The 15,007-nt window shown below is 62.3% G+C and overlaps 1 protein-coding gene across 1 annotated transcript; it reads right to left on the bottom strand.

Moving 5' to 3' along the window:
* Positions 1–1,241: 1,241 nt before the first annotated feature.
* DACT2 (dishevelled binding antagonist of beta catenin 2) lies at positions 1,242–10,294 on the bottom strand. Its single transcript, XM_070417323.1, has 4 exons — positions 10,064–10,294; positions 5,789–5,921; positions 4,089–4,337; positions 1,242–3,742 (listed from the first exon to the last, which is right to left on the bottom strand). The coding sequence occupies exons 1-4, from the start codon at positions 10,292–10,294 to the stop codon at positions 2,151–2,153; spliced, it is 2,205 nt and encodes a 734-aa protein (XP_070273424.1). The 3' UTR covers positions 1,242–2,150.
* Positions 10,295–15,007: the final 4,713 nt, after the last annotated feature.

Below are 15,007 nucleotides of genomic sequence, written 5' to 3'. Positions count from 1 at the left end.
GTGACCCCGGAGGTGGCAGCAGGACCGAGCTGGGGGACTGACACCACCGCCATCTGGACGTCTCCGCCCGGTGAAGTCAGCACCGAGGGCGCGGCCGAAGCAAAGAGGATCCGGGCAAACAGTGAGGTCATGAGCTTTGCTGACACAAGGCCCAGCCTGTCCCCGAGGGGGGGGACAGTGAGTCAGGAGGAGAGAGTGACTGGAGCCCGGAGGACGGAGCGCGCGGGACGCCTGGTGACGGCAGGTGAGCCGGCCCTACCGACCGAGCCTCTCCACCCGCGGGCTCAGCGCGAGCGGTGCCCAGAGACGGCGAGGACGCCGCAGCATCGCATCGGGAGAGGAAGGAGCGGGGCCAGTGTGCCCGTCACGGCACGCAGAGCAGCTGCTGACGTGAGGAAGCCTGTGCCTTCCCAGCGGAGGCAGGAGTCAGGGCATAACACGGCCTCATCATAACGTGGGGAAAACCAGCAACAGGCACAGCCACCAGCAGACGGGAGGTGAGGCGGGAACCGAGCCCACGTGAGCTCAGAACCGAGCAGGCCTGACCTCGGCCCAGGTCCGTGCGGGGGACTCGCGGGCATCGGGGAGCAGAGGGGCCGGGGCACAGGGGAGGTGGCTGCGGGGGTGGCAGGTGTGAAGAGAGATGCCCTACAGGCCGCGAGCCTGAGTCTTAGAGGAGAGGCCCACGCACCAGGGGGCAGGCGGTGCGGAGCGCAGACCCCCGGGCAGTCCTGCCGGCCCTCAGCAGGAAGCACGGCGTGAGTGGGGTCCGGGGACCCCCAGTCATGGCGAGACCTGCCAGCCCCTCCTGTGATGAGCAGGTTACCGGGGAGCACAGAGGGGCCGAAGGATGAGCAGGTTACCGGGGAGCACAGAGGGGCCAAAGGATGAGAAGGTTACCGGGGAGCACAGAGGGGCCGAAGGATGAGCAGGTTACCAGGGAGCACAGAGGGGCCGAAGGATGAGCAGGTTATTGGGGAGCACAGAGGGGCCGAAGGATGAGCAGGTTACCGGGGAGCACAGAGGGGCCGAAAGATGAGTAGGTTACCAGGGAGCACAGAGGGGCCGAAGCAGCCAGGGCTTTTTGTGGATCCAGCGTCACCTGCCAACAGGACCTGCAGGGCTCCACCCATCTGCCCGAAGGAGGCGCAGGGACTTCTGGGCCCAGGCAAACTCCAAACAGCAGAACCCAAGGTTCTCAGCAGATAGCCGAGAGCCCAGCCTCGCGGTGACTCAGAGACGAACGGCAAATCCTGGGTTTATTCACCCGAGGTGGACATGGGGGTCCCATCCGCCCAGTTTCCCGCAGGTGTCCAGCCGCTGAGCCCCGAGGAAGATGCTTTGCAGAGACGGGAGCAGGACCGAGTGGCCACCCCAGGGGCGGCAGACGCCTGGGCGAGTCCGTGTCTGCAGGCGGCTCGTGAGACCCCACAGCTTGGTGTTCTCTGATGTCTGACAGGTTGGGGAGGCACCTGGGGCTCGGGGACCCTCGGCCCAGCCTGGCACCTGCTCCTCCCTCCACTCCGGGGGTGACGGCTTTTCCAAGCGGAACTTCAGGCCACAAATTGGCAACAACATGGGAGAACCCACATCCGCACAGTAAACAGGTGAACACGCTGGACTTTGTCCTCGGCCCTCTGAGCCTGTCACACCCTCCCCCCTGATCCTCAGGAGGACGGCTTCTGGAACACAGGTCGGGTTGCCTGGCCTCACACAGGGTCATGACCTTCAGCACAGCAGGTTCACACCAGGGTCATGACCTTCAGCACAGCATATTCACACCAGGGTCATGACCTTCAGTACAGCAGGTTCACACCAGGGTCGTGACCTTCAGTACAGCAGATTCACACCAGGGTCGTGACCTTCAGTACAGCAGGTTCACACCAGGGTCATGACCTTCAGCACAGCAGGTTCACACCATGGTCATGACCTTCAGCACAGCATGTTCACACCAGGGTCATGACCTTCAGTGCAGCAGGTTCACACCAGGGTCGGGACCTTCAGCACAGCATATTCACACCAGGGTCATGACCTTCAGTGCAGCAGGTTCACACCAGGGTCATGACCTTCAGTGCAGCAGGTTCACACCAGGGTCATGACCTTCAGTGCAGCAGGTTCACACCAGGGTCATGACCTTCAGTGCAGCAGGTTCACACCAGGGTCATGACCTTCAGTGCAGTGGGCTGGAACTGGCAGATCTTCTTCTTTAGGGCCTTGGAGGCCTTGATGCGGCAGAGCTTGGGCACCGGGGACAGGGGTGGCCGGGAGCCAGGGGTGCGCAGGGGCTGGGGGGAGCTCATCCCAGGCCAGGCCGGCCGGATGCCCACGTCTTGGACACCGCCCTCTGCATTGCTGCCACTGGACTCCCGGTCCCCAAAGCGGCCGGCCGTGTGGTCGCTGGCCCTGTCCTCGCTGGTCTCGGTGATGGTGGAGTGGAAGAGGGAGGCACACTCGGCTAAGTGCTCCGAGCCAAACTCGCTCCTGGCCTGCGGGTGCCTGTGGGGCGGCCTGAGCCTGGCCCGGGAGCACGCAGGCCGCGGGCCACCCCCTCTCCGCGAGGCTGGCCTTGGGGGCCCCAGACCAGGGCCCTGGGCGCCAGGCAGGCGGGCGCGGGCTGAGATCTCCACGGACGACCGCCACCTGCGCTGCCTCTGCCGGGCCGCCCTGCCGGCCACCCCAGGGGCTTCCTCCCGGGGGAACAAGGCCTGGGCGGATGCCCCGTGGCCTTCCCGGCGGGCCACCAGCAGGGGGATGAGGAAGGACGCCGGGTAGAGGCTGCACTCAGAGCAGGACCGGCCGGGGGGCTCCCTGGTCTGGGGGGCCCTTTTCCAAAGTCCAGCGCCCCATGTGGGGGGCAAAAGGGGAGCCAGGACGGTGCCCCTGGGTGGCGGCTGCCTCCCCGGCCTCAGTGCCCTGTTGCTGGCCCTCCTCCCCATCTTCACAGCCTTTGTGGTGGGGGGGCCAGGCTTCTGGCCTGTTCGCAGCCCCGTTGGCGCAGTGCTGCAGACGACAGAATGGGGGTGCACATAGGGCCCCGGGCCCGTCCTGGTGGACAGCCTGGCTGTGCCCTCCCGGCTGGTAGGAGTGGCCTGCTGAGCCCGGGGTGCACCCCCCAGCTGAGGGGAGCCCTGAATGGTCCCTGCATGGATGCAGCTACGGGGGGGTCTCTGTCCCTCCTCCGGAAGGCTGCTGGGGGGCAGGGGGCTCCCATGGGGCATAGGTCCCCGCTGCTCAAGGCTAATCCCACCTGTGTCCCTCCTCAGAGCCCCCCCTCCCTCGCCTGCTCTTCTTGGGGAGCAGGTCAGCCCCTCTGGGTGACGCTCACTCTGGGATCGGGATCCCTGCTCACCCACACGGCCCCTTGGGGTGCGCCCTAGGCCCCGCCGTCCAAGCAGCTTGTCTATGTAGGCTCGGGCTGCGCCAGCCTCGGGGACCGGTCCCGTCCGGATGGGGCGTGGCCCTGAGTGGCCAGGAAGGGGCTGGCTGGAGGGCTGCGGGGGGCTGTCCCTCTGAGGGGCGTCCGTGGGCAGAGCAAAGAGGGGGCTCTGCAGAGCCACCGCGTGCAGGGGGCTGGGGTACAGGTACACCTCCCTGCCCCCCTTGGACACCAGGTCACGCTGGTACTTGGGGTCCAGCCTGAGGGGCAGGGGGCCTAGCCCGCGGCGGAGAAGCAACGTGGACATGGCGTCGACGCCGGCCGTCGGGGGCCCCGCCCCGGCCAGGGGGACTCTCTCGAGGTCACCTGGGAACGAGAAAGAGGAGGGATCCGGGAGTAAGGGAAAGCGCTGGCACGCCTGTCCCGCCGCTCAGCCCACCCTCACGGCACAGGTCTCCCTCCGCCGGAAACCGGGTGGGCGTCCGGGGGGTCTCGCGTGCACACGGGTCCCACCGCCGGCTCCAACCTCCCCTCAGAGCGACCGACGCCTTTTATTGCAACAGCCCTGCTCCAATGGGAGCAAGTGGGCGTTTGATTCCTACCTCCACCCAACCCAAGCTGCTACCGGGAATGGGAAGCCGCCCGAAGGGAGGGTACCCCCCTCACAGGCTCCCGCTGTGCTCGCATCCCGCCCTCCCCGGCCCTCCCGTACCTGTGGACACGGGCCTGGGCCGTGAGGGGCCCGCGCCATCCTCGGAGGCCTGAAGTCCCCACACGGGCAGGGGCCCCCCGCACATGGTGGTGTCATCGGCCGACCAGGGCCGGCAGCCCCCTGCCCTGGTCCTGGCCTGCGGGGCGCCGGGCAGCACAGTGCCCAGGGAGGAGGACAGGCGGTCGCTGCACACGGACGTGCAGGAGGCAGACAGGGAGCAGGAGCCGCCATCGCTCATCTCGTAGAAGCCTGGGCGGGGCCGACAGGAGGTCAGTGCAGGGCGTGGTGTGTGTGTGTATGGGTATGGGTGTGTATGTGTGTGTGGTATGTGTATGGGTGTGTGAGTGTATGTATGTGCGTGTGTATATATGGGTATGGTATGTGTATGTGTATGTGTGTATATATATGTGTATGGTGTGTGTATGTGTGTGGTGTGTGTACATACGTGTGGTATGTGTATGGGAGTGTGTGTGTATATATATGTGTATGGTGTGTGTATATGTGTGTGGTGTGTGTATGGGTGTGCGAGTGTGTGTATGTGTGTGTGTATATATGGGTATGGTATGTGTATGGGTGTGTGAGTGTGTGTATGTGTGTGTATATATGTGTAGTATGTGTACGGGAGTGTGTGTGTATATATGTGTATGGTGTGTGTATATGTGTGTGGTGTGTGTACATGTGTGGTATGTGTATGGGTGTGTGTATATGTGTATGTGTGTGTGTATATATGTGTGTAGTATGTGTATGGGAGTGTGTGTATATATATGTGTGTATGGTGTGTGTATATGTGCGTGGTGTGTGTACATACGTGTGGTATGTGTATGGGTTTGTGTGCATGTGTGTATATATGGGTATGGTATGTGTATGGGTGTGTGTGTATATATGTGTATGTGTGTGTATATATGTGTAGTATGTGTATGGGAGTGTGTGTGTATATATGTGTATGGTGTGTGTATACGTGTGTGGTGTGTGTACATACGTGTGGTATGTGTATGGGTGTGTGCATGTGTGTATGTGTGTGTGGTATGTGTATGGTGTGTGTATCTGTGTGTGTATATGTGTATGCGCGTGTATATATGTGTAGTATGTGTATGGTGTGTGTATGTGTGTGGTGTGTGTACATATGTGTGGTATGTGTATGGGTGTGCGTGTATATATGTGTGTATGGTGTGTGTATATGTGCGTGGTGTGTGTACATACGTGTGGTATGTGTATGGGTTTGTGTGCATGTGTGTATATATGGGTATGGTATGTGTATGGGTGTGTGTGTATATATGTGTATGGTGTGTGTATATGTGTGTGGTATGTGTATGGGTGTGTGAGTGCAAGTATATGTGTGTGTATATATGGGTAGGCATATATGTGTGTGGTGGTGGGTATGGGGATGTGTGAATATATGTGCATGCATACACATGTGTATATGTGAGGCACATATATACCATGCATGCAATATATATGTAGACACGCACATACGCACACGTATGTGTGTACAGGCACACACATTTCCATGTTACCATGCATGCTTATGCGTGCACACACACTTTACATATGTGTCTGCATACACATGTGTATGCATGTGTGCCCGTGACTGTGTGTGGTGTGTGCATGTGTGCATGCATGTGTGTAAATGTGCCTGCTTTCTGTGTGTGTAGTGTGTCTATGTGTACACACATGTGCCTATGCCTGTGTGTGGCGTGTACCTGAGCTGGGCCGACTGTCGCCGTCGGGGCCCTCGGTGGACGTCCTGCACACGTGGAGCTGCAGCTCACTGACCTGCTGGTCCAGTTGGTCCAAGTGGGTTCTCAGGCCGAGGTCCTGGCATCTCAGCCGGTTCTAGCGCAGGAAAGAGCACAGACATTGGGACGCCATGGCCGTGTCCATCACGGACACAGGTTAAGCCTGAGGCCCCCCGAGCCCTGTGCATCCTCACCCTGCAAGCAATCCACCTGCTCACAGGAGAGGAAGGCCACTGACCCGCCCCCCCACCCCCGCCGCCCATGGTTTCCTCCTGATCGTAGCCTTCTTATCAGCAATGGTCAACTGGACACTTTATACACACACACAGATACACACACACAGACACACACACACACACACACACTCACACACTCACACAGATACACACACACACACTCAACACCCACAGACACACACCACACACACAGGCACACATACACACACACACATATACCCACAGACACGCACACACACACACACACTCACACACTCACACAGATACACACACACATACACACAACACCCACAGACACACACAGGCACACATACACATACACACATACACCCACAGACACACACACACATACACACACGCAAATAGACACATACATACACACAGACACACACAGACACACACTCACACACTCACACAGATACACACACACATACACACAACACCCACAGACACACACAGGCACACATACACATACACACATACACCCACAGACACGCACACACATACACACACTCACGCAGATAGACACATACATACACACAGAGACACACAGACACACACCACACACACATACATACACACTCACACACATACACCCACAGGCACACACACATACACACTTCAGAGAGAAAGGGGGACAGAAACATTAATGATGAGAGAGAATCACTGATTGGCTGCCTCCTGCACGCCCCGCACTGGGGATCGAGTCTGCACATGGGCATGTGCCCTGACCAGGAATCGAACCCGGGACTCTTCAGTCCACAGGATGACGCTCTATCCACTGAGCCACACCACCCAGGGCTCAGACACAGAGTGACACCGCCTGTGAGTGAGATCAGGAGCCGACAGCACAGAAACGCCCAGTGGCAGGCACCGCACACAGATTCCCACCTGATGTTTAGTTCTTTGCACATATACATACAGCACATTAACTAACACACATCTAGTGCACACACGTGTATATTATATAACACACATGGCACACATGTGCATATCATATGTGTAATACATAGGTGTTGATATTATATAACATACACATAGCACATGTGCATATTATATGTAATACATAGGTGTTGATATTATATAATACATGCGGGCATGCTGTATAATATACACGTGTACATTTCATAGAACATATACTACATGTCTGTGGACAGTGCTCAAAATACATCCACACATGTTCGCACACAAATGTGCATATTGCACAACACACATACACACGTGCGTGGTACATGGGACATGCCCGCGTTACATGCCATATGACACATATGTGTGGCAAGTGCTCATCATGCATGTACACACGTGCCACTGAGTGCAGGTGAACCACTTGCCCCGACTGTTTAATAAACGCTGATTTCTTCTTTCAATGGTAAAACCTCACTGTTTTCAGGGTCTGCTGCTTACATTTCTTGTTTTGATTAACGATTCATTTTAAGGAAAATAATTAACGAATGTAATTATGTGGTGCGTCCTGTTTAAGGAAATCATTAATTGTGTTTTGATTTTACCCAGGAAACGAGGAAATCCCGAGGCCAATCACGGGCTCAGGACATCGCTCCAGTGACTTCACGGCCGTGAGAACGCAGTGGCGCGAGGAGGCGGCCACGGGAGGAGCAGGCGCAACCATCGTGGACTCTCAGGGATCAGGCGGGCGCAGAGTCTGACAGCCCCCGGGCCAGGCCCACCGGACGGCTTCCCAGGAGTGGGGGTACCGGCACGAATGCAGATTCCCGGGCCCCTGCCACCCACGGGCCGGATCCCAGGCCATGCCTGCATGCTAGCAAACTGCCCAGGACCACGAAGACGCTTCATGGCCACACACCACAATGCCTGAAAACGCCTCCCGGGGCCACCACTGGACACACCTGGGGCTCGCCCTCCTCTGCAGGCCACTCCCAGGGAGGGGACAGCTGCCCGGGCTTGGTCTGTGCCGTCAGGTGCCCTGTGGGTGGGCCGCATCACCCTCCCCCTGCCACCCTCTCCCTGTCCCTCAATCAGTAGCAAAGGCCGGGGCCCAGGTTAGCCTCCCGGACGGCAGGCAGGAGCCGCCAGGGTCCGGCCAGCGGCCAGCGGCCGCACCCTCACTGTGACCTTGAGCTCAGGCCGCCCCGGAGGGTCCAGGGGTCAGGCCCAGGGCCCCTGCACTGCACGCCGCTGGTCCCGCGCTGCGCCTGTGCAGCTGCTGGGACACTCGGGACGAGCCGGGACCAGCAGCCTCAACCCTGGGGAATTCCTAGGGAACCTCTCGGGCAGGGCTGGCCGCCCCCACCTGCCGCCCGAGGGCACGGCTCCTGCTGGGCGAGGAGCCTCCCGCCTCCTGGGCAGCCCAGTGTCTACATCCGCCTCCTCTGGGGCTGGTACATCTCCCTGAGGCGGAAGCAGGTGAGCACAGGGCTGCCAGACAGCGTGGCTGCTCGGCTCAGAGGTCACGGGCTTCATCCACAGGGCGCGGCGAACCCTGCAATCTCCTCTCTGTGGCACATCAGGGTCGCTCACTGCCCAGCGCGCACTGACCGCGCCGAGGGCGCCCTCCCGTGACTTCGGACGCGGCGCCTGGCTGAGTGTGGATGCGAAGGCAGCCTGTCAGCCAGGAAACCCCGCAGGGTAAGGTGCTGCGGTCGGTCCGGACGGCCCACACCCTCTCCTGCCTTCACACCGGCTGGTGAGCCTGGCCGGGTGGGCGTGGCAGGGCGTGTGCGTGTGTGTGTGTGTGTGTGCGTGTGTGTGCGTGTGTGTGCACACGCGCGCGTGCGTGTGTGTGCGTGTGTGCATGTGTGTGCGTGTGTGTGTGTGCGTGTGTGTGTGCGTGTGTGTGTGTACGCGCCTGCGCACACGCAGGGGTTAACGGGGAGTGACCGGCTGGCTGCACTCTGCACCCGGAGCAAGGACACTCCTGTTTGTCCCCGCGCTCGCGCTGAGCTGAGGTCACACATTCAGTCTTCTCTCCGGATCACGTAATCCGGGCTGAGAACAAAGTTCCAAGACAAAGTCTGCGTGTTCCTTCTGGCCCCCACATTAAAAACTGAAACAAAAGAACCTGTTTGATCCTCTCCTCCAAAGGCTGCTGGTAATTAAAGGCTGGCGGCACCAGCTGATTTGTTACTGAACGTTAATCATCAACTGTGCGCCCCCCTCTCTCCCTCCCTCCGCCTCCCCCTCCCAGCACAGCTCGGGGCAGCCCAGCAGCACGGGCACCCCCTCTGCGGCTGCTGTGTGCGCCCCGCGCTCACGGGTAAGGTACGCTGGTCCGGGAGCAACCACCGCCTGAGCGCGCGCCATGGGGGGCACGGGGGGGGGGCGGGGGACGGGGGCTGGGACGGGTGCGGGGCCCCTCAGTGACCATCCCCGCCCTCCCCTTGGCAGCTGCTGGGCCCACAGGGAAGGCTGCAGAGTGAGGTGTCTGCAGGGAGGGGAGACCCCAGGGTCCTGGGGCGGACACGGGCCTCCCTGCCCCGGGCCGGGCTGTAACCAGCCAGTCATGACGGAGCCCAGAGCCAGGGGGCTTCGTGGCTACTTGGTGAGGACAGCGACTTCTACCCAGGACGCTGGGCTTCATGAGAGCAGCCCGGGCCTCTGCGCTTTCCCTTGGAAACACGAGCACCGCAAACACTCCCAACCTCACAGCCCAGAGGGGCTGTCAGGCCACAGGGGACCTGGGGGGTCACCAGGCCGAGACCCCCCCCAGGACACGCCTCTCTCTGCAGGTTCGGGCGCACCCACGCGGGCTCTCCCCAACCTGTTGTTACAATAACACGACCCCATGCAACCCCCGCACCTTCCTGGAGCCCCTGGGGGTGCGCTTCGCAGGCAGGCACTTCCGGCCCAGAACCTGCGGCAGGAGAAGCAGGTCCGGACCGATCCCAGAACCGCTCAGACCCGAGCCCACCGTTCTCCCCAGGACGGCGCGAAGCTCAAGCCCAGGAATGCGCCCCTGTCCGCGGGGAGCAGCGCCCCTGTTCCCGGATCCGGAGGGGCCCCGAGCCCCCCGCCCCGCGCTCCTTACCAGCTGCTCCTGCAGCGCCGCCAGCACCGCCTCCAGCCGCTCCTGGGCGCCGGGCCCGCGGGGCGCGGCGGGCGCGGGCGGGGGGTACGTGGCCAGGGCGCCCCGCACGGCCGCCTGCTGCCTGGCGCGCAGCCCCCGCAGCTCCTGCAGCCCCGCGAGCGCCGCCAGCAGCCGGGCGCGCACCCTGCGGCGGTCCCAGCCCGCAGGCCGGGGGTCGCGGGGCGCCCACATCCCGCGCTTCCGCGCCCGAAGCCTCCGCAGCCTCCGCGGCCTCCGCGGCCTCCCGGGGGCGGCGCCCGGCCTCTCCCCGCCCCGCCCGCAGGTCGCCCAGGTGGGGAGGGGCCTACGGGCCAGGAGGCGGCCTCTGCACCGCCCGAGGTCATGGCCGCCCGGCCCTCCCGGGGAGCGGAGAGGGGGGCGGAGAGGGGACGGGAGGGCAGTGGAGCGCTAACTTGTTAGGAAGACACGTTCCAGCCACAGTGTCGCTTGGTGGGAACTGAACTGTCTCCACTAAAACCCCGCGGTTCGGAAAGCGCCGCGCCCGTCCTCGGTGCGTCTGGGCCCCTCGCTGGTCTTTGAAACAGCGACCTCCTTGCGCCGCGGTGGGCAGACCCGGAGGCCTTCGTTGACGTGCACGGCTCCGTGGCTCGCGGTCTATCCACGCGGTTGTGTTACTGTGACCGACAACTTCAATCCGGGACCACGGGCAGCAGGGTGAGCGCGCGCCCTGGCGGCAGGCAGAGCCCTCAGCCAACCCGGTGGCACGCGGTGGGGGTGGGAGGGAGAGGGGGGGAGGCCCGGGCACAGAGCTCGGGGTTCATGGGCTCTGAGCCCAGACTTCACGCCTGTCCCTGCAGCCCCGCCCTCCCGCTCAGCCCCCTGTGCACCTGCGGGGACTGGCGACCTGGCGGCTGACAGTGTCCTGAGATGGAGCCAGAGGCCTGAGGCCCCACAGGTGTGCAGGGCGCACCTCGACCCCCTTCCTCTCCCTTTGCTCTCGTCTAACCAGCTACCTGTGCCAACGCGCTAGGTTAGGTCCCCAATGGCAGTCACCCCCACTCCCTGGCTGCACCCCCATTTCTGAACTATCCGTGGGGACATTGCATGAACGCAGCTCCTACGATAGGGCCTTCTGTGACCGGCTCCTCTCACTGAGCGCGTGTCCCAGGTCCGCCCACCTATTTCCTTCTTTGTTGGTGAACAATATTCCCTCGTGTGAACAGAGCACTGTTATTCCTCCTCCACTCCCTGTCGTATGGGGGTTTCGGCTCCCTGCCGGTGGGATCGACGCCGCTGGGACATCCATGTTATCCTGGGGACATATGTTGTCATTTCTCTTGGGTCTCCGCGTGCGAGTGGAACCGCTGGGCCACAGGGAACTCTGTGTGTGACCCTTTGAAGAGTTGGCAGCTGCTTTCGAAAGTCTGACTCCCCCAGCGCTGCCTGAAGGCACCGCCTCCCCACGTCCGCCCACAGTTGTCGCGTGGGCTCTAGCACCCCCGTGGTGCGGGGTGGCGTCTCGCTGTGGTTTTGACAGGCGCCTCCCCTGTGGCTAATGCTCTGGCTGATGCGCACAGGAAGAGAGTGGGCCCGATGAGGACCGGCGAGCACGGGGCACGGCCATGTGAGGGCACAGGGAGCGGACAGCTGTCTACTGACTGCTGCCCAGGTCACTCGCTCCTGGACGCAGCGCCCGGTCACCACCAAGCAGCCTGTCATTCATCTGCTCTACACCCTGCGTGGTCCCAGCCCCGCTCAGGGAGGCCACATGTGCTCAGGTGGGCTGGGAGGCGCTGCGCCATCCGACCCTCCTCAGTCCGACCCCTCTTGCTCCTCCCATCCGACTCCTCCTGGCCCCTCCTCAGCCTCCCCCGACTGCCGGGCCCACCTGCGCAGTCGCCTTGCAGTCTCTCAAGTGCCCGGGACCTGTGCACGTGCCGGGCCTGCACCTGGAAGGCGCGATGGACTTCTGCTCCGGTCCGCCCTCCCCGCGTCCTCTTCCAGGCCTCCCTTTCCCACCAGGTCCGTTTGACGCTGCAGGGTCCCGGGCCTCTCTCACCTTTGGAACACGTTCGTTCGCAGCTGACCACCTGCTGGCACCGCTGTAGTCACCTCCTTAAGGTGTTACGATTCCTCGTCTGCCTCCCCTGGGCTGCGGGCTGGGTGAGGAGAGGCGGCTGCTTTCACAGGATGCAGCTCCCGTGGATGGAGGGCTGCTCGGCTCACAGCAGCTGCCGAAAGCCGGGTTCGGTCGCTTCTCTCTTGATCATCACTAAACGCACGTCTGGCTCCTCGCGGGGAGCTCGCTGCGTGTGCAGGTGACTGCGTTCTCCTCGCAGTTTGAGGCCCTACATCTGGGTGGGGACCTGCCTGACACTTGTCCACGTGTGGGCACCTGCGGCCGGTTCAGCTCAGCCCCGGCGGCCGGCCGCTCCCCTTGCTGGCCAGTGGGCCCCTGCAGACCCTCCCTGCGGGCACCGGCCCACAGCTGCCCCAGTGCCCGCTCAGGGGCTGGTTTGCTGCCCTTCACCGGCTTTGAGTGGAGGAGACAGCCACGCCGGCGGCCCCCCAGGAATCGGGGAGCGAACCCCTGCAAGTGCTGAGGACGCACAGCTGAGGACCAGGGACGCAACAACTGGACAGTTTCCAGGAGAAGTGTTTCCAACTGTCGGTGAGTGCAGGGCAGCGAGGCCCATGGTCTGCAGGGCCCTGTGCTCAGGAGGGGCCCAACCAGGGTCCCCAGGGCCACCCGGACTCCCCACCACAGTGCAGGATGCAGAGCCCTCTGCCCGGACCAGGACAGGACAGCACCAGGCACCGTGGCGCAGGGCCCCTGGTGGCGCTGGCTCCCATGTGCGTGGCTTCCTCTCCCCACCCCACCCACCCTCATGTCAGTTAGACACACCCCAGGGCAGCGCTGCGGGAAAACAGGGCCAGGAATGAGCTCAGGGTGGGCCGGGCGGCCAGGAGCCCAGAGGCCGCTGTGGGGATCACACCTCCCGGCCTCCTTAGGTGCCTCACTCAGCGCCCGTCACTCAGCACTCCGCCTGCTGACTCCACGCCCGGTGCTGTGCCCTCACCGCCTGCCTCCCTCCCTCCTTCCCTCCCTCCCTCCCTCCCTCCCTCCAGGATCAACACCTTGGACTTCAGCAGAGCCACACCCGGGAACCGCCCCTCACACCTCCTGTTCTCACCCCGCCCTGCCCTGCTGGCTGTTCCCATCTGCCCTCCCAGGCCGGGCAGAGGTGCAGGGAGGAGCTGGCCACCCCCTCAGGGTCCACTGTGGCACTGGGGCCCCCATCTCTGGCCCTGAGTGAGGAGAGTGGGAGGCAGGGATTATGGAAAAACTTTGGGGAGAAAAACCTCAAGGTGAGAAAATTGTTTTTTCCCGAAAACTGAAAACAACAAAACCACACACACTGCACCTCCTCCCGGGCATTCCCCCGACCCCTGGCTCCCTGTCCTCTGTCCACTGCAGGCGGAGGACAGGCCCTGCCCACACCCGTCAGTAGAATGTGCCTCCATCTGACCCATTTTTCTGAAATTATTTCCTCCTCCCACACCCACCCCATCGCATCCCTCCACCCGCCTCCTCGCCCCTAAGCCCCGCGATCACGGGGTGGGAGCGGCCTGGCCCAGAGGAGCCTTCCCAGGGCTGCGCGCCCCCCCCCCCCCCAGACCAGACCCGAGAGACGGCACTGCCTGGGGTCCCCAGCGGAGGCAGGAGCTCAGTGGCACGTGGGTTTGTGGGGCACAGGGGAGACTCGGGCAGGGTTGGGGGGGAGGTGGGCAGGGAGGGAGCGTTCCATTCTTCCCGAGATGGAGGCAAGGGGGACGCTGTCCTGTGGGCACCCAGATGTGTACGGAGAACGCAGATCCCCGGGACTTTCTGCTGCTGAACTCAGACCTTCATTGAGGAGCACGACGTGGAGTCTCATGCAGTTTTCACATCATGAACTCGTCTTCCTGGGGCTGCTTCTCAAGCCCTTTGGGTGCAAAGACCGTGCTCGGCTCAGGGCAGACAGGAGCAGCGGGCGGGCATGGCCCGGTCTGCAGGGAGGGCTGTGCACGGGTGTGTGTGTGTGTGTGTGTGTGTGCGCGTGAAGGGCGGGTGCAGGGGGGTGGAGGGGGGTGGAGGGCTGTGCAGGGCGGGTGCAGGGCTGTGCGGAGGGGCGGGGGCGCAGACTCGGGCCCAGACATGGGCTCGCTCTGGTTTATAAGAACATCTAGTCCAGCGGTTCTCAACCTGTGGGTCGTGACCCCTTTGGGGGTCGAACGACCCTTTCACAGGGGTCGCCTAAGACCATCGGAAAACACATATATAATTACATATTGTTTTTGTGATTAATCACTATGCTTTAATTGTGTTCAATTTGTCACAATGAAATTGGGGGTCACCACAACATGACGAACTGTAGTAAAGGGTCGCGGCATTAGGAAGGTTGAGAACCACTGGTCTAGTCTGTGAGAAAGTAACCAAAAACTCCTTCTTTTCCCTGTAAACGTGGGTAACAGCCGTTGGGGGGGCTGAACCAAACCGTGCAGCCCCCGCCACTTAGGGAACGTCCGCCCGAGCCCCAGGCTCCAGGTGCCCCCAGGACCTGGCCGTGAGGCGGAGGCCGAGCAAGGGGGGGCTCTGGCGGCCACGTGGACAGTGGACATGCGCCTGGGCGAATGGGAGGGACGACACAGAAAGCCGGGCGCCTGCCCGTCTGTGCAGGGAATCCCGTGGACAGGCCGCAGGGCTGCCTCTCGGTGAGGCCGGGCTGGGTGGGCGGAGCTCCTGCCCCTCGGGGTGGGCAGAACCGGTTCTTCTGGGGGAAGGGGGGGGGGGCGAGCAGCGGGAGAAAGAGGAGCCCAGGTGTCGAGGGTCCCAGGGAGTCCCCCCAGGACCCAGGTGCTGCAATAAAAATGCACAAAAGCCCAGCCGTGTGCCTCAGCGGT

The sequence above is a fragment of the Myotis yumanensis genome, unplaced genomic scaffold, assembly GCF_028538775.1.
Source record: "Myotis yumanensis isolate MYYU_CA2020_CCGP unplaced genomic scaffold, mMyoYum1.0.hap1 SCAF_6, whole genome shotgun sequence".
Taxonomy (NCBI): Eukaryota; Metazoa; Chordata; class Mammalia; order Chiroptera; family Vespertilionidae; genus Myotis; species Myotis yumanensis.
The sequence above is the reverse complement of the archived record's forward strand: the minus strand, read 5'-3'. Positions and strand labels throughout refer to the sequence as shown.